Here is a 25,090-nt window from a genome sequence, read left to right on the forward strand (position 1 = left end):
CAGGCAAATTGTGTCTGTATGGTGTCTGTGTGCTCTGACCGCAATAGTCTATGATAGGAACCACACTACATGCCTTCTGTCCACCACAGGCTCGCCATGATGCTGAAGGTGTTTTAATTATCTCTGGCTAATTAGAGGATTGGGCCAGTGTGATGGTGGATTCAAAAGTCAGTAATAACTTGACCCAGATGACAGTATCACTGCAACTGCAGGAAGATGGATTAATGTAGCATATGAAAAGCCCAGAATGTCAGATCTATCTTCACCCATCTGACATTCCAATATGGCCTGTACATTCACAAATTGTTAGAAATATCATGATGTTTCTTGCTAAATGTGCCTGATAAAATTTATTATTAGCTTTGGCCAATTCCACTGGATTTTCCCCAGCAATTTCACATTTCAGTTTTCTTTCAAAATGTGAAAAAGGCCAAAAGTGCCTTAGCAAGAACTATCTGAACATTGTCACAGTAAATGGTCAATTGTTTAGATACCTAAGGCCCACCCCCCTGTGTTTATGTTGGCACATTCATCAAGCTTTCAGAATAAGCATAGCTTTTCTATTGTCACTAACATGTATAGTGAACAGACTGAAATATTGTCTTAGTTCAGACAAACAAAAAATGAGTTTAAGACAGGTGCAGACAGAGGGGACTACATCTATATCCAGGATTTCAAACTACCTCAGCACCACAGTGAGTGAAATAGAGGACAACGACACTCATGAGCAATACTGCTCCTGTAAAGCAAGAAAGGTCCCTTTTTCCTACTACAATTAAGAAGCAAACAGTACAAATAAATAAAGTCAAATTCACTAATACCCTTAATGGATATGTGGGATAGAAAATAAATTGATGGATGCACATTCACCAGTAATTTACTAATATTCAAAAAATATCAGCAGTGTAAGAAGTAATGATTTACCTTGGAGCAGACAAAGCTTAGCCTTTTGACCTTTGAGGGGTTCAACTGGATTTGAGGACATCTACTTTGCATTATCCACAGCCAACACTTTTCACAGTTTGATTTTCATTTTGCAAAAGGAAAAAAAATGTTTATCTCCTTCCAACCTCTCTGAGAATTGAATGTTCGTGTTACAAGTAACCCAGGCACAAAGTTTCACAATTACTTGTTAAAGTTAACAAAACCTGCTTGATAATGAACAAAATCCAAAACTTTTGCATTGAAGTCAACAGAATACTGTCATGGAAGCTAGATGTTCCATGATTGGTTTGTCTGCATTTTGGAGCGGGACTTGGTAAACTGTCACTAAAATATGATGAATTAAATAACAAAGAAATGATGAGAAACATGTAAGAAAATCAGATCAAAATGTCTAGGGAAACTATATTTCTGATTATGAAAATTTTCTGAAGACAGCTGTGGTTTTTGCCTTGAAGAACAGTGAAAACCTAAACCCCATCTGCTGAGGACCCCCTTGAAGACCAAATGTTCATTATAAATTGAGGTAAATTTCAAAATTTGATTCACATGTATAGTGAACAGACTCTCCGATAATGACACATTAATACATGTCATTGCAATATATTAAGTTCCACACTAAAACAAGTGAAGAAAGAACATTGTAAATCCAAGTGAATGCAATCAGCCATTTCAAACTGTATCTCCAATAGACTGGTAATGTGTGATGCTTCCTGTTGTTAGCTACATTCATTGACAAACTCTCACCATGTGTTCTCTGTGTTAAAAGCTTGAGCGCACTTCACTCATACAGAAAACCATTGCGCATTTGGGGGCAGTGTTTGCCTTCATGAGATGCACAATGAAGAACTTTGCTGGTATTAGACCAATATGACTGTGTCACACATCAGAATCTGGGTCATGGCTTGCACATGGCCACGTGTTGTGGCACTGACATTAGAGGCAATTTGTTTGAATGTCAGTGGGTTTGATTCATCTGCTTCTTCTGTCCCATAGTAGAGAGCAGCATAGGTCAGTGAAGACAATGTCTGTGTGGGAGCAGAGAGCCAACCAGCTGAGGAGGCAGAACCAAGCGAGTTGTGAGGCCCTGTTCAACGAGCTGGAGCCAGAGGAGCGTCTGCACTTGTCATCCGCACTCCACATCCGGCCAGATATGAAGACGCACCTTGACCGGCCTCTGGTTGTTGAACCTCAGGATAGGCCTTTGCTGGGCAGCCGCCAGCATTACCACAAGTGCTGCTTGCCAGAGGAGGTTGAGACTACTGCTGATTGTCCCTCACTGCGTCAGACCCACCGCCACCATCACCACAGAGACAGGGATCGAGCCAGAACAGGGGAAGAGACAAATCAAAGCAGTGAAATTGGCAGGCACCACATTCACCACAGTCACTCCAAAGATCATAATGGTGGCCGGGCCAAAGACAAGAAGAGCAAGAGATCCCACTGCCACGAGGGTGGCAAAAGGCATCTCCATCAGAGCTCAGTGGACGACAGTAGGGCGGGAGGAGGAGGAGGGGGAAGAGGAGTCACAAAAAAGAGACAACATCGACATCATCATTCACACCAGCAGTCTCAAGAGGGCAATGGGTTGGTCAGCAGAGGAAGGGGGGAACAGAGATCCTGTCACAAAGATGGACTTTCATCTAACAGAGATGGGGAAGGGAATTCCAGAGGAGAGAGTGGAGTCAATGGAAAGGGAAGGAGACAAGGGAATCATGGACCCAAGAGTCAGTTCACCCATGGAGAGGAAGAGTCCAGTGACAGAGACAGGACTCACGGTCACAGGTACAAAACAACCTGACCCTGGCAATTACTCTCTGAACTTCACTGGGCAGGTAGAGGGGAAAGATAACAGTTATTAGCAAGTAGTGCAATCTGTTTTTTGTTGAACTTTTCTCTGTTGTATATTCCTGGTGTGGCGGCATGGTGGTACAGGGGTTAGCACTGTCACCTCGCAGCAAGAAGGTTCCGGGATCTTTCTGTGTGGAGTTTGCATGTTCTCCCTGTGCCTGCGTGGGTTCTCTCTGGGTACTCTGGCTTCCCTCACAGTCCAAAGACATGCAATTGGGGACGAGGCGAACTAAATACTCTAAGTTGACTGTAGGTGTGGCTGTGAGTGTGAATGGTTGTCTGTCTATATATGTTGGCCCTGCAATGGACTGGTGACCTATCCAGGGGTGTAACCCGCCTCTCGCCCGAACGCCGCTTGGATAGGCTGCAGCCCCCCATGACCCTTAACAGAATAAGTGGAAGAAAATGAATGGTTGGATGGATATTCCTGGTGGCTCCTTGTTTATCATTGGTACCCTTATGTTATCTTTAAGGTGGCATGGTGGTGCAGTGGTTAGCACTGTTGCGGGATCACGGGATCTTTCTGTGTGGAGTATGCATGTTCTCCCTGTGCCTGCGGTTCTCTCCGGGTAGTTGGCTTCTTGCTACTATCCAAAGACATGCATATGGGGACTCGGCTAACTGAATACTCTAAATTGACCATAGACATGTCTGTGAGTATGAATGGTTGTTCATCTATATTTGTTAGCCCTGTGATGGACTGGCAACCTGTCCATTGTGTACTCTCTCGCCTGAAAGCTGCTGGGATAGGCTCCAGCCCCCCCGCAACCCTTAATGGGATAAAAGGAAGAAAATGGATGGATGGATGGATGGATGTTATTCTTATAGATTCATATCCCATATCTGCACCAATGCGCACACAAACTTGGTGATGTGATATGTTAAATTGGTAGTATTATTATAATTTACATTATATGTACACTGCATTATGGAGTAGGAGGCAGAGACCCAGTAATTAAAGAGTTATTATATTTTTTAGAAAAACTCAGCAAAACATTAATGTCATAGTAAAGAGTTAATTTATATGTGTGAATGGTATATCAAGTGGTCATTTACAAAGAGGAGTAACTAATACACCTGAAGGGGGATTTTCTTTTTACAGTTTTGCTAGTTTGAACTTTTGCTTGGCCTTACAATTAGGGAGTGGGTTATGCAACACTGCTGTTTTGGATTAGACCTCCACGAATAGATGCAGCTTGCCCAAAGGGAAACAATAGGAAAAGAATTATCTTTCTATAATTTACAATATAAGAGATAAGATAAGATAAACCTTAATTTGTCCCACAGAGGGGAAATTGGAACCGTTACAGCAGCAGGAACAGAGAAGTAGCAGGAGAAAAAGTACAGAGCAATAAATAGCAGAAGCTACAATAAACTACAGTAAAAAATATAATACACTATAATACAGTATCGTAAACAACTACACGGTGGTGCAGTGGCCTCACAGCAAGAAGGTTCCAGGTTCAAGTCCCGGCTTGAGAACGGGATCTTTCTGTGTGGAGTTTGCATGTTCTCCCTGTGCCTACGTGGGTTCTCTCCAGGTGCTCTGGCTTCCTCCCACAGTCCAAAGATATGCAAATGGGGACGAGGCTAACTGAATACTCTAAGTGGACTGTAGGTGTGGCTGTGAGTGTGAATGGTTGTCTGTCTATATATGTTGGCCCTGCGATGGACTGGTGACCTGTCCAGGGGTGTAACCCATCTCTCGCCCAAAAGCCGCTTGGATAGGCTGCAGCCCCCTGTGACCCTGAACAGAATAAGCGGAAAAAAAATGGAAGGATGGATGGAACTCTGCTGTAGCTATTTTTTCTTTGTTCGTTGTTATAATGTGTTCATGCCACTGATAAGTGTTTTTGTGGCTTGCAAGTACAGATGAATGGACACAGAAAGAGTCACCACCAATTATAGTGGTATGAATGTATGATGCTGTCAGTACTTCTCAGGGCAGTTTGTTTTGACTTTGTATGTAACACAATTGATATAAAAAGTCTCTTGAGGACAGTATTCTCACTGCATTAATTTGAGGCTCCTTGAGAATGCTGTAGATTAATGTCCTCTCTTTTCCAGGGGCAGGATTGGTGACTCAGATGGGGAATCCCTCACCATATCCCCTCTGCAGGGCTCCGGGGAGCTCAAGTGGCCACTTGACCGAGCTGAGGACTCAGACAACCAGAGAAATGTCCAACATACCAGACAAAGCTTAAACCAGATTCCCCCCGTGACCTTAACCTCCCCACCTGGAGAGACCACATTTATACAAAGTCAGTGCTGTTTGTTTTTGTTAATAGCTGCTGACATGCAAGAATGGAAATTAACTCATTTATGATTTTAGAAATATTGTTGTTGTTGTATTGCTGTTGTTGTTGTTAAGTGTTACAATCATGACCATAATCGTAACTATAATCAAACTCTCTATCTTCCCAGTGAACAGTATGGACTGTGAGACCAGTCCAATGAATGAGGATCTGAGTCAGAGCGGACCAAAACCCATTCTGCCTTACAGTTCTATGTTCATTTTTGGACAAACCAATCCGTGAGTCCCTTTGTCCCTGTCCCCCTAAGTCAGGGGTTGGCAATGATGTTTCACCTTTAACCAATTTGTTTTTTTAGCCATTAGACTCTGGACCAGGGAATCAGATAATCAAAATAAGCTTAGTCAAAGGCTAAAAATACTGTTTTTAATTAAATACTGTTGAATGTATATTGTAAACACACTAAACATTGGTGACTAAGAGGTTGGAAAAGGAATTTTGACGGAATTTGGGTATACAAAGAAGAATGGGAAGATAAGATGCTACCTTACTACACTTATTGCTCAGATTATGTAGGGGGTGTGAGAGATCAGCTGATGGGCGACCAACAGTTGCCCTTATAAGAGAGCAAACAACACAGCTACTGATACTTTACCGGTGTTTATTAGTCAGAATTTACAACAGAAGAGAGAGAAATCACAATATAGACTGTCTGTTTCTGAACATACAAAATTCAAGCAAAAGCAGCACAACTGGCAGGTGACTGAAAATGAGGTTTTTGAACAGATAATGGTGACAGTTCTGTAGGATGTAGCTGCTGACAAGTCAAAGGATTGTGTTGTTAACTCAGTGAAAGTCTTTCTGCTTTTTAATTTTTTTTTTTAAAGTTTGACTTTGGTCAGATTATTAAAAGAATTTGGGAGCTAGATGTCAATGCTGGGGTCCAGTTTTGGCTTGCTGGCCACCTATTTGTCGACCACTGGCCTAAAGCATCCATGCTATAGATTGTAGACCCTGCATGGACTAGTTGACATTGACCAGATTTGAGTAATAATTGTTGGTAAGCCCTTGTGTTGAGGCCCCCCCCCCCACACACACACACATCTGCTCAATGTTGTTGTCATACAGTTCCTGTTTGTTTTTAAGTCACAGCACTCAATCTACTGGGGCACAAACTGCTTTCACCAGCCAAATAATGTACCTCTCATTGTTGCTCTCCAATTTCTGTCCTATAGGATGAGGCGATTGTGTCATTATATTGTGACACTGCGGTATTTTGAGATGTCCATCCTGGTCGTCATCGCGATGAGTAGCGTTGCTTTAGCGGCAGAGGATCCAGTCTGGACGAATGCTCCTCGCAACAATGTAAGACATGTAAGACACACAGATGGAAGCAGTATTGGACATGTACAATGTCCTTTACTGGCTCTTTTGTGTTTCTCCCCCATTATGTTCACTTCTTCGATGTAGATGCCTGCTGTATTGTTGAGGTTTTGTATAATGGCTGTACAAAGAGTCTCAATTTTTATCCTACTTTCTGTTATGTATCATCTCTCATCATGACATCTTATTAGCATTTTCTTCCTGACTGGTAAATTTTTGGTTCAGTTTAATCTTGGTCAGCAGCTCCATGATTCCATTCGATTGTACGTGCTTTATGTAATGCCTTCATCATCAAATGAGATAGTGCTGAATGCTGTGTCAGTGTGCCAGTTTAGTTTCTGTTTGCATTGTACGCTTATGTATACAAACACCTGGCTGTCTGCATGCACAACTGTGGTGTTATTGTGAATTATTTTCTTCGGCATGGATGAATGTTCCATTATTTTATCAACACTAATAATACGTTTTTCAGTAAATCAGTGACTCATGAACATACACTGTTTTAAATAGGGAATACATAGGATATCAGAAGACATTCATACACATATTGCAACTATGTGTTTTAACACTGATTTGATCTGTCTCTCACAGGTGCTCAAATATCTGGACTACGCCTTCACTGGGGTTTTCACTTTTGAAATGGTGATCAAGGTAAAACAGCAGATAACCTTTTTATGGGGCTGATCTTATTACACTGCTAAGGGTGCTCCAATTGATTGTCCACCAATTGCAAATGGCCAATATGGGCTCTAAACTATTAGATCAGCAATCTCTATAAAGGCCTGACAGACGTGCAGATCAGATGACGCAAAGCATGCAAGAGCTTCTCACTATGCTGTGAAAATTGAGTCTTTATTCAAAGGAGGAGATCCCTGTTGGAGGAATGAGGGGAAAGACATTTAAAACCACAGACCTCATTTGAAGGTTGGTTATGTTAATGAGTATGCAGAGTTTCAAGAACTCTGGGAACTCTAGGGACTTAAAGCTGCAACAGTTTACATCCATCCTCTGCATGCTGCCTCACCCACTGGTTCAAGACTTGTTGTATTTTGCTTGCCCAGTTTTTTCAGCTAGCTCAGATTGTGTTCTTGGGTCCTTTTCCTTTGGTGTATGTATTTCTGTCATGAGTGTGTAGAACATATGATTACATTTCTGTCTAATTTTGCAACATGATGTGATGGTGTTTCATTAGGAAAATTGAGTGGATTCACTATGGCATTTGTGTGGGGACTTCCTGTCTGGCTCGACCTGCTCATTGCAGCTTGAAGCACCTTCTGCTTAACAAAAAGACTTGCAGTGTGTTCTCTGGAGCGGAGCACCTAGCTGCTTCAGGGACAATGCTTAACCACACTGCCATCACAACCATCTCTAGAATTGTTATGAACAGTTCCTTCTGCTATGGTGTGGCGCAGGCACGTGCACACATAGGGCCCTAGGAGTGCTTGAGCCCCTGCCCTTTTAGCCTCGTATTAAAAAGTGCCGGGTGTGTGTGTGTGTGTTTTAAATAACACTACTAAATTCCTGTTAGGGATGTAAAATAACAAATCAGTGGTACAAAAACTCCACGTTATTCTACTGTACCAGTTTTCTTGTAATATTGTGTGTGTGTGTGTTGAGCCGCTTTGCTGTTCGTTGCGGCTCCATGTGGTCACAGAGAGAGTGAACGGGCGAGTGAGTGAGAGGGAGAGAAGCTGCTGGCCCATGTAGAACTAAGGAGACGTGACAAGGGAGCAACTCAAACCTGTGAATTCTTGTCTAACTAGTCGCTGTCCATTTATTCAACCTGCTTAAATATGGGTCGCCTCATATTTCGGTTGCTGCAATCCTTTGACTCGATGTTGTCGGCTGTTTTGCGCCTTGGCTGTCTTTGAATTGTTTGTGCAGTTCTTTGTGGTGGTGTTTCAGATAGTGATGAACATTGGTCGTGTTTCCCTTCATAGTTGCCACGACCACCCCACACGTTTTACACAGTACCTGGGCTTGTACAACGTTATCTCGTTTGAACCCAAAATAGCTCCAAATGAGTGAGGAGCTATTTTTTCGCCACTTGGTCCATCTCATTTTCCTCGCTCTCGCTAGTTTTCTCTGTGTCTTCGTCTTCACCCATTATCCACATAATGCACCTGCCCTCGGCTCCACTAGCTTGTTAGTGTCGGCTATCACCACACACGCCATATGTAGCTGACACCACACCACCAATTAATGTCATGGGCGCAACGTGCGGCTAATTTAACAATGTCGCATGTGACTGGTTTATTTTCGAAGCATATGAAAATGAACTTCTCATCGTGGACACATGACTTTATATATATATATATATATATATATATATATATATATATATATATGTCAGGCTGTCAGGGGCTTATGTCATTGTCATGTTCCACAAATTCACGGGTGAATATGGTTGAGAAGAGATACCCCCACCTGACAGTTCTGATGTGGGACCACCCGCATGCACTGTCCGTGCAGTTTGAGAGATACTCTCAGGCTCAGGGCTCAAACTGATTGTCAATTAAGTTTTGATTTTTGTTTGTTTTCTATTGTATTTCAGGTTCTGTTATGTATTGGCTGTTCTTCAAATATCTTAACATGTTATTGGTAGATTGTCTTAAGGTGTTTAATAAGATGCAAAAATGCATCGTTCATATACTGTAGCAATATGTTTTTACACAAGTTATTGACTTAAAAGTAAATTTTGCATTGTATGTTTTTTCATATTGCGTCAGTGTTTCTGCTTGAAGGAAAGATGATAATACAGTACATGCTTCGAATTCTTTATATATACACATTAGTCATGGTGTGTTCTAAGCAAAACAACAGGAGATGGTTATTCACTGCCATCCTAAGAGACTTGAGGCTTAACTCGAGACTCAAGCTCAGACTTGAGATTTGACTTAGACCTGAGCTTGGTTCATTGGTGTTGAGTGATGTACTTTTACAAGTGAAAATAGTAGAATACTCAATTGTGTGTGTGTGTGTGTGTGTGTGTGTGTGTGTGTGTGTGTGTGTCTGTGTGTGTGTGTAGATGGTAGATTTAGGCCTGCTGCTCCATCCTGGATCGTACTTCAGGGATCTCTGGAATATTCTGGACTTCATAGTGGTCAGTGGGGCGCTGGTAGCATTTGCATTTTCGTAAGTAACTCTTTTTCATGTGTTCCACAATAATGCCATCGGACTTGGTTGATCCATCTACTGAACAGATTTAGCCCGCCAAATGCTCATCTGAGAAAATGAAGAGCATGTTTAAAGAAGTGCATCAGATGTTGGCCTCCAGTAATTAATTAGGCAAGTTTTAGGATTAATAAAGTCACATCAATGGCCTCATCTTTGGTTTGATGGCTGAATGAACCTGATGCAAATGTCATTGTCCAGTTTAATTAGGATAAACTTGCACCCAATTAGAAAACAAAAAAACTGCACTTCCAATATCCCTTCCTGATAAAGGAAGCAATCCCTATGTGTTTGTGTGAGTGCAGCTCCTTTGCGTGCTTCTACAACCACTCATTCCTTCATTCTCCTAAAATGTAATGCTGCGTGTCTATAGAAGTGTATATGGAATGCATAGATAGATGGACAGGAATAAATCATGACTATAGTAAATCACAAAATATCTGGATCTGGTCAAAGCTGGATTCTTTAAAGGAACAAACTTGCCCGCTCTTTCCTGAAACACGTTAATACAGAACTCAAAAATGACCACCCACCTTCAGAACAACCAAGGTTCTGATGATAAATATCCCATTCAATTCCTCCATTTACATTTCACCATATTCTTTATTCTTAAAGAATTTAGCACCAGGAACAAAGCCATGTAGTGTGCAGATGAATTGCGATTAATTTTTTTTTTATCAATATCAGTATCGATAAGCAGTATCACTAAAATCCTAAGGATACACGTTCCCATTGCAGATTCACTTTGATTGTGGATAGTGTCACAATTCTTGCAGCACTAGAGACACTTCCTGAATGACAGCCTGTACATAAATGAGAATACAGACATTTTTAAACATTTCAATACATGCTTTCAAGAAGATTCAAGCCACAATTCATGTCCAGTTGCCTTCACGTTTTACTTGGATGCACCACGTAGAATGGATGCCTTAGAATCCTCACCAGTGCGCCTCTAGTGATTTTGTTTGAAATGTGTATGAGTGAGATGAGATGATTTTAGGGCCAGGAATTTGTTGTCACATGTTTATCAGTGCACTTTTACACAGTTAGCCGATGAGGCAGTCCTTCATTGTGGTCCTGTTCATATAAAGAAGAATGGAAAACAACATTGTATTCAATCTACCTAGTTTTATGAATATAAAGTTAGCAGGTCTTATTTGAAATGAAAATTTTGCTGTTTGCAAAAAACAATAATATCCAATGGCACCACCAAATGAACCAGGGCACCATCAAAGTGGTCTTTCTGCTCCAGAAGGAAGCAATAATGCTCAACAAGATCCTGGTGCAAGTCATGATATCTCAACAGAAAGTTACCAGTATGTCACTAAATGTGGCACAGGCACACTGTTGCAGAGGGGACAGTTTTAGAGGAATTAGCTACTGACAAGTTGATTGAAGGTGTCATTGAGTGTTGCTATGCTTGAAGTCTGTTTATTGACATGATTCTCTCCCTATTTCTGTGCTGGGATCCTACTGAAGAAGCTTCATGGGGTAATGCCTTTTCTACCTCTCTCCACTTGCCTGTCTGTATTGTGTTTTGAATGAATGTATGTGAAAGAGCAAACATACATGCTTACACTGCAAAAACAACTAATTTCAGTCTTACATGTTGAAATATATCCAGATTTTCTGGCTAAAGGTGTGCATTTGATGAGGATTGTACCTCTGGTTTCTACGACATTCAAATGTTTATGTCGGCAAAAGTCAATTTCATTCCAATTATCCACCATTCATATTCTTCCGTTCTCCACCAGCTTTAGACCTATCGATGACCTGATTACTAAGGATCATGGCAATTAAATGGGATTTTGATTGACCAAACATTTGTCCAAAAAAGGCTGTGTTGAGTTTTTCTTGACGCAAGTTAATGTGAAAAAGCACAGCAGAGTTTGGTTTGGGGCAAATTCAGTTAAAAATGGGAAAGCTCATTGTAAACATTGCAATACTCTTTATAAATACAACCCATCTAAACCACTGTACACCCAATGCTGGTTGATTTATCCTCCTCTGTTAACTCATTCCTTGCCTTTGAGTCTCAACCTATTGTCACTTCAGTAAAAAGACTGGAACATTGGAAACCAGAACAGGGATTTTAACTAGCTACGTGAGTGCCTTACAGCACAAATGGAGCTCTGATTTTAGGTATTCTGCTTTTTTCTCACATGTCTGAAGGACCTTGGGTGGCGACAGTGTCGCAGCCCCAGTTGATTACACTGTTTACATACTAATTGTTGCTAAACTCAAATTAATGCATTGCAGAGGGACCTGGGGCCTCATGTATCAATGCGGTTTATGCAAGAAAAACTTGCGTACGCCAGGATCAATGCTCACGTTCAGATGTATCAACGCAAAATGTTTGTCGATTCTTGCGCTGTTTCACGCCAACACCAGAGGTGCCGTAGAAGTTGGCGGAAAGCTGATTCTTGCGTTAACTGCACTTTGGTCTGTTGGCGACACCCTGTGTCAGTGTTTGGTAACTGACATTATTTGATAACCGCACATACATCGGGCACAAAAAAGCCTTCCAGCGGGAGATGGACCGTTCCAGAGTGAGTCAGTCGACCCTCAACCGGGCCATGCCCTGGGTGGTGGACCTGATCATTGAACAGGCCAATATTAAAGCGCAATTTGCAGCAATAGCCGGATTCTCTAATGTAATCTGAGCCACTGACAGCACTCATGTTGCCATAAAAGCGCCGTCCCATGAGAAATACGCTTACGTTCATACTGTGTGTTCACACCGAACACGAATTCGCGCATTCGAACAGTTTCCATTCAAAGTCCATGGGAATGCGCGAATGACGCGAATTTTCAGTCTGGCGGCGCGAATGATGTGAATGCGCGAATTCGTGAGGTGAAATATTCACGCCGCGAAATACTTGCCATTCGCACAAGTTGAAAATATTGAACTTCGGCGAAACTTCGCGTCAAGACAGCCAATCAGCGTTGAGGATGTCCCGACGTCACGGCTGACTGACTGACTGACTGAGACTGAAAAGATGGCGACAAGTTGATTGTGGCTATGTGTGGAAACTCGGTGCTATATGACACTATGTGTCAAAATTACAAGAACCGGTTGAATAAATTGGTGTCCATTCGTTACATTCTGTCACCGATCCTAGCTAGCAGGTCATGAAACTGGCCAGTCATCATCCGAAAACACTGCTTCAGTGGCAGTTATCCAGACGGAGCCCCTGGAGGAGCTCGGTTCACCGAGCGGGGAAATTCACTGAGCTGAGCTCGCCTCTAGATGGTGTTGATAACCCAGATACGACGGCGTTTAGTTTTCCGATGTATTTCTGCCTTCCACGGCAGGTACAACGCAACAGTTCTGTGAATATTCATGGTGAAATGGCGGAAGGAAACGTTGCTGGAAATACTCGCTCCTCAGGCAGTTGAGCGAAATTCGCGTTGGCATCCGGTGTGAACAGGCAGGGTTTCCAATCCATCAATGTGCAGATCATGGATGCGCAGAGGCTGGAGGGATGGACGCCAATCCCGGCCGGGCAGCCGTCCTCGCACGCTAGAATTTCATTTCCACAATGTGAATGAGTAAGAAGCTACTACACGATTCATGAAGCCAAAATAATCTATTTGGTCTGCGAAACGCTCCAGAACATTTATCAGGTGGTTCAGGCTCATTGATCCCCGTTATGTCCTCCTGCGACTGCAGGACCGCCTGTGTGAGGACGGGCTGGCCCGAATGCCGCTGGTCCTAGCGGATGACCGAGCCAGCGGACGGGCTGGCGTGGGAGCCGGCAGGTGTGCTGCACATCGGCGGCATGGCTGACGGATCAATTTATATTAAACATATTGGTTTATTTAAATGGCTGATTCTGTGTAGGTGTTGCCTTTACATCTGTGGCAAAGCATGTGGAAATGTTGCATAAGAAATGGAGTTGCCACTTACCCTCCAGGCTCTCGGAGTCAGTGTGGGTGGCGGCGACAATCCCCTTCACAGAGGTGCTGCCCGTGACTGCCGCCACCTGCTGCTCAAATTCCGTCAGGTGCCCCTCTCACTGACCCCCACCTTTCTTTCCCGCACTCCTCCGGAGGGCAGCTATACGCCGCTTGACCTCCACCTTGAGGTCCTGTTACTGCCATTTCCCATATGATTTAAATTTAAATTTAAGCCAATTGATTATTGTAGTTGTTGCATTTAGTGATTGCGCAGTGTTGAATTTAATCCTACGTTTAGCTTGCATTGTTTAGGAAGTTAAAATTGCAGACATGCATTAGAAATAGAGAGGAAATCTTTCAGAGAGCTAGCAGTGTTGCAAGGTTATGACGTAGTTATGCTTGTGCAGGTTTAGTGAGGAAAACTGTGCTTCGTATCACTTTGATCGTCCAACAAAGGAAGAGCAAACACAGTGACTCCTTCTTTCCGTCATTAGGAGTGGTTAAGATGTATGAACATGATGATAAACAACACTGGTGATTAGAAGGGAACTTTTGCCAATAACAGGTCCGACCACTTTTTTTTAACCCACCGTGTTCACCCTCTCAAACTTCTTATCCCACTCACAACGTTTATTGTTTATACTGACTGTTTATACCACTGGACAGGATGTCAAACAAACTCTGCTGTCTCTCCTCCACCTTCCCAACCAGCTCGCACGTCATGAACCTCTTTTGCTTTGACATTATTTTGCGAGCGCCGACAGCGGAGACCCTATTTAAATGAATTTGCGTATTTATAGGTGAGCGTAATGTGGGCGGGCCCGGTCGCTCCGACATCTGCGCTCAATTCCACGCTAATTGGGATGTATCAAGGAAACGTGCGTGGATTCCGGCACTCGCACATGTTGATACATCTGGATTTTTTTGTGCATACGCGATTCTTGCGACCGCAGTTTTTTAGTATGACATCCACCCAAGTATTGATACATGAGGCCCCTGGTGTTTTAGGCTAAACTGTAATGCACAATTACAGATCAGAAACAATTACCCAGGGATCTGCAACTAGATCCCTATTCCCATTTCTGGATATGGAATCTTTTCTAAAAGAGACCTAGCTGTGTTGAAGACTCATTCATTTGGGAAGGGTTTTGGCTTTGATTTTAAAGGCCCCAACACTTAGACGCAGTGTGTGCTGTGCTCAGGCATGGTGACATGCTGTGCACTGCTCATATACACACATGGTAGCTATGCAGCTGAGGAGTGCACCAGAAAGTGTTACCTACATTTTCCAAGTCTTCTTGTTTGCTTCTGATTGATTTTATGCTTTTATTATGTTATGTCTTTTAGTATTCTGAAAGGCACCTGTAGAGGAGTTTTGTGTGATGAAGGAATTCATCACACAAGAAACAGGCTGATCACTGAGAGATGGCTTATATTGACCACTTTACTGGACATTTCCACAACAGATGTACAAGGTTCGCTGTGAGATGATCGTCAGCTTCACCAGAACAACTGTGTCCGGGTCCAGTCATACTTATAATGTCTGGCACTGCCTAATATTACTGAATTAGAAAATTCTGCACTAATGTGACCTTCACGTGAAAGTGACGCATATAGATAACACTGGCACTGTGAGTGTCAGCTTCACTATCATCAAGCGTTCTGATGACAAATTGTATGATTATGAGAAGGCACCACAGGTTCACCCCCGACCCGTGATCAAGGCACTGGGGTCAGGCCAGCTATTAACCTTACAGAGCAATTATGAGGATGAGGTACAAGAAAGTTCAAACATATGATACCAGATAAAATTCCTTATCAGCACCTATAGATAAACTGTATTATTATTATTATCATTATAATTTTCTTCGGCAAGAGAGAAGAAGAGGGAATTAAATGCATCTAAATGTATCAGACTGTCAATCGGATGAAAGAAGTGGCTTTATTTATTGTGTAGAAGTGAGCAGCATGGATGAAGCATCTGTGGGTTTGTAAAAATCATCAGTGCAAAACAGGAGTTCATAGAGTTTTGGCTTGTTGGGGAGATATGATGTCATGACAGTCACCTCTAGGTTTATTTCAGGCTGAACCATGCTGAACACACCAAGAAAATCTTTTCTTCTTTTGTCATTATTGTGATCTGCGACTCCCTCCTACTACTGGACACACACGTCTTCACAGAAACATGGTTGCTCTGCCCAGCAACACATAGACAATCAATCTGATTTGTTGATGTAGGGCACCATATTGACTATCCTATGTGTGGGGGCCTTCAGGCAACACAACATTTTAGAGTGTGGTAGATCTGTTATGTTTTATTTTCCATTTAACAGACAGAAACTTTTTGGAAAGGGTTGTTGTATGATAATGATAATTTCTTCTTAAATAAACATCTAATTGAGGAAAAATACACTTCTTTAATATTTTCAGTCATAAACATTTTATTATAAAAAAATTTGATTTATCAAATTGAAAATGATTGTTCATAATCCACATGATTGAGACCATTTTATTGAAAATGCCCATCCTTAGCTGAGAATATTCCACACACACTTTATGCTACTCTTAATACCAGAAAAAGCCCTAAATGCAAGCATAACTTCTGGGACACAACAGGTAAATTAACTGGTGTCTACCATTACATTTTTTTATCTGCTTGAAGTTAAGATGTTAAATGCACCGGTTCAACATGCTCTAGTACCAGCTAGTCTAAATGCAAAATGTTATCAGCCTGATAAGGCAATATTAAATTTGTTTTCATTGTTCCCAAGGGAGATTATTTTTTGGAAGCACACAAGTTAATTTTCTGTAAAGAAGTTCTCTTTAGCTAGTGAAGAAGTTAATACAATAATTCAGAACAAATTCTGTGCTCCAAATGTAATTTCCTTCCTTATTTAAATGGAGTCTTGACTTTTAATCAAGAGGCGAATATGAGTGGAAGGTTCCCTCTTCATTTTTGTTTTTTTCTCCACATCCCTATTGATTTGTAGTGCAAGATGGTGACTGTAAAAGGAGGCAAATAATCCACTGTCAGGGAGGATTTAGCTACTTTGTCTGCACAGCAGTGTTAAATGAAATCGATTGTGAACATGGGTGTTTTTGCAGTGTGCAGTGTTGTGCCTGGGATACACTCCCATGTCATCATCCACCTTCCAAGTGTGCTCGCCTAAAGATGTTTTGTCCATGCTCTCTTGTGCAAAAGAAGGAATTTCACCTTTATTTTACCCAAGCCTCTGATGGAAAGTATTTTCATCAGCACTCTGCCTTACCATAACCATCAATCAGACATTGTTTTATGAATTGAGCAGAGGCTGGCTAATGTAACAAGAACACGAGTACATCTTGGGCAACATTGATCTTCTCTGGGATATTTGCATGTACATTAGACTGACTATAGCATGAATATTCTTCGCTGGAGGATTCAAAATGACCATTCTGCCTCATCAGTTACATCTAAGTGTCATGTGGTTTGCTATTTTATTTGCCTGACACAACACCATGCTGGAGATAGGTATGGATCTTGGATGCAGAAACTGACACGCACATAAACACACACACACACACACACGCATGTGCACACATACATGTGCGTGTGTAGATATATATGTGTCAATATGTATGGAGACTAAAATGATTAGATTTTAATATAGATCAATAAGACATTATAAGATCATCATTTTGATAAAAACGATGTAATGTGGCCATTGGGAAATAATCCAGTCGATATGCATGATGCACAGCAGTCATTTTAGTGAGTGTCTTCCTGCTTATTGTAAATTACTTGTTGATGTAATTTCTATTGAATTAGTCATGAAAATCCTTCTCAACTTGCAACAGTTAGCATTTTCAGGTCATTAACTGAAATAGAACATTAACATCAGTGTGAAATTATGAGTAATTAACTGCATTTGTTGTAGTTGCAATCTACATTGAAAAAACAGTCATGACATGCACATCCGCTCTGTTTAAGAATGTGTTTAGAAATGCCTTTTAACATCCTGTCTAAACACTGTCTACTACATACTGCTTAATTAATTAACCGTAAGTTTCCCTTCATGAGAAATCTAAATACTTGTTAAACTTATGTGGAAGCGACATTCGATTATCTATTTTTTTTAAACAAATTTATACATCTCTCTTGGGTCTCAATATATTTATTTCACTCATTTTTTAAAAAAATTTTGGGTCAGTTGTTCAATGTGACAGGTCGCAACATTTGAGTAGTGTTTTATTTCACTGATTCTAAGATTTTCCTCTTCCATTGCCATCGCATCTGCTGCTGCTCACCGTTCGTGTCTGCATTATAATTCAAGAACCATTTCACCAAGTCCTATGAAACTTTCAGTGTAGTATAAATTGGATCTCCACCGGCACAGACCCTGTGGGAAGTCAGGGCCAGCTACACTGAAGACCCCATTCATCCACAATGGCAGAGCCTCAGGAGGGGGAGTGAAGAGGCGAGCATCAGAAGAACATAGGGATTTATAGGTAAGGAGGTGCCAAACCACGGATGGATTTGTAAAGAAGTGGAAATCCTTTAAAAGGAATCCTGTATTAATGGCCAGTGCAGTTGCTGAAGGTTAGGCATGATGTGCCCCAAGGAACATTTGTGGCAAGCAGGGCTGGGTCCTTTGGGGAGCCTATAATCTCTCCGATGTGTTTTAGCTCTACTATGATGCCTTCTACCAGTTGGACTAAGGGAGGCATACATAAGGCATCCAATTAACAATTAATATGCTCACATCACCTCTGACGACTCTTGATGAGAAGGCATGGCACCCCCCCCCCCCCCCCCCGGATTGTCAGAGCTCCTCACACTCCGTAAGGAGAAGTACAGCCAACCTGCAAAGAAAACTTCTTTCAGCTGCTTGTATTTTTGATGTCATTATTTTGTTCAACTCATTCAAGATCCCAACACCCCATTCCACATGATTCCCCGCAGGACACCCTGCAGGGTTATACGTTGCAGGTTTCCAAAACACATGCTGACTGGATGGGCATACCAAGGTGGACAAGTACCATCTTGTTCTTGAACATGGCCAATCCATACCCTAGCACAGAAGTCCAGTGACAAAACCCAGTTCAGTTTCATAACAGAAAAGCTGTTCCTCCCAATCAACCTCCTCTACATTTCTTCATAGTTGCTCGTGGGCATTGAAGTGGAACAAGCCATGAGCATTGAAGTGGAACAAGTTAAAGGCAACACCCAAGGAAACCAAGAAGGCCAGGAACTCTAATCTCTCATCTGGTATGAAAGTGCAAAAAAATTACCGACAACCCTCTCATCTTGGGGTATGCCTGGAGCACCTCAACGGGCCCCTTTTGATACAAAGGAGCTGTGGACCAAACTTCTGACCTTATACCTAAAGGAGTCACCATCCATCATTCTAAGGAAACTCATTTTACTTGTACTCGCGATCTTGTTTTTTTTTTAATATACGTCGCTTTGGACAAAAGCTAAATGCTAAATGAAATTGTAGAATTAATATGACCTATATTTCATGACCATAGGTGAGAGTAGCAATGAAGACTGACAGATAGGTTTAGAGCTTCGCCTTTTCACTCAGCTCTCTTTTCGTAACAACGGTGCTTTAGAGCAAATAAAATATGACTCGGGCTGCATTCTGTGGCTGATCTTGCACGGATCTTGCGTTCCATAATTCCCTTACTCATGGACAGGACTCCAAGACACTTCTCCTTCACTTGAACTCATTCCCTACTTGAAGTGGTCAATCCACCATTTTCCTGCTGACAACCATGGGGTCAGATTCATAGGTGCGGATGCTAATTCCAGCCACTTCAAACTCGGCCTTGAACCGATCCAGTGTGAACTGAAGGTTATGGACCGATAATGCCAACAGGCCTGCATCATCTGCAAAAAATAGCAATGCAATCCTCTGCCCACTGAACTTCAGCATCCCAAAACCACAATGATGCCTCGAAATCCTGTCCATGAAAATTAAAAACAGAATTGGTGATGAGGCACATTACTTGCAGAAGTCCAAGTTATTGCAAAGAACTCACACAAAATTCCTTTTTTAAGCACAGCGAGATTGGATGGCCCTTAGATGGGCACCCTTTACCCCATACTTTACGAACATCTCCCACACTGTCCCTCAAGGAACCTAGTTGTAGGCTTTGTCTAAATCCACAGAATACATGTGACTGGACGTGTAAACACTCGGGCCCTCCACCAGCATCCTTGCGATAATGAAAAGCTGGTTGGTTGTTCCACGGCCATGACAGAATCTGCATTGTTCCTCTTTAAGCCGAGGTTCCACTGTGGGCCAGACCCTCCTCTTCAGCAATTTAGTGTAAATCTTCCCATGACGGCTGAGCAATGTGATGCCTCTGATCCCCCTTTTGAATAGTGGAAACACCATTCCAGATTTCCATGTAATGTTGAAGAGGCTTGTCATCCAAGACCGCCCCTAAACGATCATAGCCTTCAGCATATCTGAAAAGATCTCATCAATCCTTTGAGCTGGTGACCTTGATGACCTCAGTGACTTCCTCTTGGGGAAATTGATGTTGATTCACTGTCATCCTCCAGCTCTGCCTCTGCTGGTATGGGGGGGGGGGGGGGGGGTGTTGGTTAGGTTCATGAGTTCCTCAAAGTGTTTCTTCCATCATCTGACCTCTTCCTCAGTTGAGGTCAGTGTCCCATTATGCCTGTACTCAGCTTGGATGGTACCCCACTTTCCCCTCCTAAGGTGCCAGATGTTATTCCAGAAGTACTTTATTGCTGCCTGAGTTATCTCCCAAACTTCTCTGAGCTCCTCCTGCACCTGTTGCTTTGGCTCAGTCAAGGCTGACTCTGCTGTCCCCAAGGCCCATCTCTTCCTTGCAACTTCCTCTGGAGACACCCCAAAAAGCCTCCCCCTTCAGTCAGATGGCTTCCCTGACCACTGCCATCCTCCAAGAGTTTTGAGGATTGTTGTCCCTTGAGGCCCCGGCGACCCCAAGTCCACAGCTCTGAGCAGCAGCTTCAGCAATAGGAGCTTTGAACATTGATCATGCTGGTTCAATGTCCACCACTTCCACAGGGATGCCAGAAAAGCTCTGCCAAAGGTGAGAATTGAAGACTTTGGGCGTTTGGGCTTCCCTGGTCTATCCAGAGCCCTCCCCCACAATCAGGCCTAACTCACCACCAGATGGTGATCAGTTGACATCTCAGCCCCTCTCTTAACTTTAAACCTCTTACAGTAAGTGTCCAAGACATATGGCCCCAGATCTGTTGACACAATAACAAAATTGATCATCGACCTTCATCCTTGGGTGCTCTGGGTACCAACTGTATTTACTAGCATCTTTAAGTTTGAAAATGGTGTTTTGTACAATCCATGATTCACACAAAAGTCCAATAACAAAACACCACCTGGGTTCAAATTAGGGTTCCTCCCAATCATGCCCCTCCAAGTGACTCTGTTGTTTCCCACGTGTGTATTGAAGTCTCCAGTAGGAGGGTCACCAAGATGGCTGAATATTCAGAGCTGCTGTTTGGTGCATGTGTACACACAGACAACTGTCAGTCAACTACAGACAATTGATGTATACTAATGTATTGATCACTGATGAAACACAATAGATTATGTTATTAATATTTATATATATAAAAATAAGTAAGTGGATGGTGTCTTTAATATCAGTGCTCTCGTCCAGTCTGATGGAGATATATGTGAAGTCAGCAGATAGCTGAAACTTTTGTTGGAATCATGTGCAATGGCAGTACAGACTCAGTACAGACTCCCACCCAAGTTATGGGTTTGGAATCACACGCATCAGAATGTATTTATACCATCAATCTGAGGAAAGTGCTCACTCTGGTTATTCTGTGGAGGTCAGCACAGAAGAAGTGTGTGTTCATCCTCAGGCCAACACAGGAATTGAGAGTGTTCAGACTTGTTCAGGAGCTATGGCGTCATTACCATAGCTTCCAGGGTTATTTCAGGCTGAATATCACCAGGATAATGTTTTCCTTTTCTTGCCGTTTTTGTGATCTGCAATTCACTTCTGGCAGATTACTCGTTATTAAGTTACGAGTGCACCACATGTTTGAAATATGGACCTAAGGGGATGGACTTAAGGGGTGTACTACAAAGCGAGATGAGTGTGTTAGGGAGGTATGTTGAGACTAAAGCCAGGATTTTCAATGTCACACAATGGCTCTCTTTTAACCTGGCTAGATCACCATGGTAATTGATGCGACAAACTTAACCTGGTCCAGAGCAGGTTTTGTTCCAAGTTTTGACTTAAATTGGCTATAGAAAAATCACCTCCCTTTCACTAACCACCTCTTTTGAAAATGGCATCACCTTTTTTGAGTAATCCGGTGAACCTGTTACACCGGCCTGCGCTCCCCTCCCATGAACCAGTCTGCCATCCAGTCCCCCATCAAGCTGGCTTGCTCTCCCTGCCTCCCCTACCAGAAGCTTCCTTCTTCAACTGTTACTAACATTTCCATGTTTTCCACATTTTGTATTGTAAACTGTTGTCTTCTCTGTAACAACATCTACTGCACGTCTGTCCGTCCTGGGTGAGGGATCCCTCCTCTGTTGCTCACCCTGAGGTTTCTCAGATTTTTCCCTGTTAAAAGGGTTTTCTATGGAGTTTTTCCTCAGTCGATGTGAGGGTCTCAGGGCAGAGGATGTTGTTGTGATGCCATGTAAAGCCCTTTGAGACAAAGTGTTTGTGAAAATGGGCTATACAAATAAAATTGCCTTGCCTTGCCTTGCCTTACCTCAGTGGAAGTATTATGCAAGGTTCTCTTCAGAGGGAGAGAGTATTTGAGACCAGAGTGATCCATTATCTTTTCCTGACGTCATTCCCTATGAACGCTACAGCTTCTCAGCTGAGGAAATACGTTATTTATGCAAACTGCAGGAGCCAAATGTGAGTAACTCCACAAAAATGAGCCACGCACTCATGGTAGCACAAACAGTGTGCCTATCATTGCGTTCTTTTCCATGGGAACTTACATGCATTCAGTTGGTGATGCAGAAAATCTGAGCAAGAATAATTTATGCCACACTATTCGCAAAGTTTTACTTGCTTTCACTGAGCTACTGAATATGTTTGTCGTGTTCCCTGGCCATTTGCCCACAATGGCTATGAGAGAGGCCTTCTATAAAATTGCAGCTAACATACATTTACAGTGTACTATATTAATAATCAGTATGACGAATACTTGCTTGTGAAATATATATAAATCTAATTCCTTTATAGAATTCCCGAGGGAGTTTAAGAACTTTGGATGCGGGAGGCACAGACAGTGCACTGAGTGGTAAAATAAATATATAAACTTACGAATTTATATGATGGACAATTTTCTGCCAGCATTACTCTCTCGCCTTATTTCCAGCAACTGTGTTGCTTTTTGCTGTCATAATTGTTTGATGTTGTTCATAACCCTCCATTATAGTCACTTGGTCTTCTTGAATAAAGTAGGTGCACTATCCATTTCCAAAGAAGTGATTGTGAGTTTAGGGTTTGTCGAGCCAGCTTATTAAAAGAAAGCCTGGCTATGTTGAACTTGCTTCGTAGTACACCCCTCTGGACTGCTTCAGTGTGTCGTGTTTTCTCCAGCAAATCCAGCAGTTTGTCCAGCCCTGGATTTTTGGATCATAGGTGCCATCTGAGGTGCGCTGGTTTCATGGATACACTCCTGAGAACTCCACCTCGTACCACACACTTGGGCCAGCTGAGTCCAGATTGGAGATGACTTGAGTCATTGTGCCTTCCTGTCTTACTTTGTTTGTTGCCAACATTAGATGCAGTTGCACCGCATTTGATGGCTGCACACCTGCAACATGAATGAATGACTATGTAACAGTCTGACACAAAAACATTACAAGATAGAAAAAATTGTTGTGAATTACGATCTGTTTATATGTTTTCATTGAAAATTAGTTACTTTTTTGATAGTATTTTTTGTTTTTAAATGTTTTTGAGTTGTTTAGTTTTCCAAAAATATTTCTGGGATTCCCTCACATATCACTTTAGGGAGCTTGCGTACCACTGGTGGTACGTGTACCATACGGTTAGAGAATCACTGCACTATGTAATTCTGTCACTGGGCATGAAATCTCTCTGGAAATTGAAGACTTGACTTCTGATCCAAAGGATAAACTGATTTCCTGTTAGTGAGTTGCCACTGACGTCACAGTGTGTTCCTTCTTTCAAAATCATAAAATAACAATCTACTAATTTGTTTCATGATAATATGACATATTTTGCATGTATTTGTTTAAATGAACCTTTATTTCAAAATGTCTCATCTATTCTAGCTGGCTCTTATGTATGAAATGCTCACATATCAGATATTTTCATAACAAACAAAAAGGATATCTATTTGGATCCAGGTCGCCACAGATAAAGCGTCCATTTGACTGACAGTTCTCATTCACTCTCCATGCCTGTCTCCAGAGGTTGTTCTGCCTGTGTCCATTTGACTGAATGCCAGAACCATAGCATTGCTATTGAAGCTGAATTTATCATCTTACCTGTTGGAAGCAGTCAAGTGTTGGGCCCAGGCTAGTGTATCTGCATTTGATGCATTTCATATTTTAAATATTCCAATTTCATGTCCAATTCATATACAAATAATACTACTCCCTTCAGAGTTGAGATTTTTGTTTTATTGATTATACAATTTATGATATTATGTTGACGTCCACTACTTTCTTTGATGTTTTGGTTGATACTGGGAGTTTTTAGCGGGGTGTAATTATGGAACAAGAGCTGAGGAAGTGCATTTTGTAAATACCAGTGGTCTTGATAACTTCACTGATAGTAACATGCACATTCAGCGTTCTATTACAGACTATTCCCTCCTTTTATGGTTTAACAGTCTTTATCACCTGGGATTGACCCAAATGTCTGCTGCCAACCAAAATACATATCACTTATTTGTCTGAAAGAACAGAAGCTATTATGATCATGTAATTTGATGCAAACATATGCTTCATTTTGTTTGTGTGTATCAAGCATCCATAAATGTGCTGTACTTGTTTTACCACTGTTTTCCCCCAAGTAGATTGCAACAAGGTGCGACCAGGTGGGGAACCCCCTATGATGCCTCCCATCCCCACCTAATCCCCATTCCTTCCCCTAACCCTCTCCCCTCATCCCACTCACTCTCAATATCATTCTTTTTCTACTTAAACAAGTGTCTTGCCTAAACAGTTAAACGTACAACACAGAGATTCAAATTGTAGTTTTTCCCCACAAATGAAACTTTATCTGATAATTTTAGCTGAAACTTGGCTCTGTCTTCTTAAACCAGTCATGCTCTGAGCTGTTTCATTCTGCAATGGTTTATTTCCCTTGTATAGGTGGGAATTTCTAATGAAACATTATATTTCTGGCCAAATATGAATAACCAAAAGAGAAGAAGTATTTTAATACCAATATAATTATTTTCAGTAGTTGTTCATATTCAGTAACAAACAATAATAACAAATGGGTGGCTTTAAAGAGCACAGGTTATTTACTTGTCAGGTAAAGGTTCAAGCCTTAACAGAGAGCACCTTGTTCATAAGTAATAGCATGTAGCCTTCCTGTCATCAGAGCACACACACTGTCCACGG

At 41.9% G+C, this 25,090-nt stretch overlaps 1 protein-coding gene across 1 annotated transcript in view; it reads left to right on the plus strand.

The window, feature by feature from the left end:
- cacna1ba (calcium channel, voltage-dependent, N type, alpha 1B subunit, a) overlaps nt 1–25,090 on the plus strand; it is a 268,054-nt gene that overhangs the window by 162,679 nt on the left and 80,285 nt on the right. The window contains exons 19-24 of the mRNA XM_086205228.1: nt 1,939–2,727; nt 4,861–5,054; nt 5,218–5,326; nt 6,281–6,410; nt 7,020–7,079; nt 9,457–9,563. Of these exons, the coding sequence (XP_086061354.1) occupies nt 1,939–2,727; nt 4,861–5,054; nt 5,218–5,326; nt 6,281–6,410; nt 7,020–7,079; nt 9,457–9,563 (1,389 nt within the window). The remainder of the gene's footprint in view (nt 1–1,938; nt 2,728–4,860; nt 5,055–5,217; nt 5,327–6,280; nt 6,411–7,019; nt 7,080–9,456; nt 9,564–25,090) is intronic.

The sequence above is a fragment of the Aulostomus chinensis genome, chromosome 6, assembly GCF_037954235.1.
Source record: "Aulostomus chinensis isolate RoL2024-O1b breed Wild chromosome 6, RoL_Achi_v1.0, whole genome shotgun sequence".
Classification (NCBI taxonomy): domain Eukaryota; kingdom Metazoa; phylum Chordata; class Actinopteri; order Syngnathiformes; family Aulostomidae; genus Aulostomus; species Aulostomus chinensis.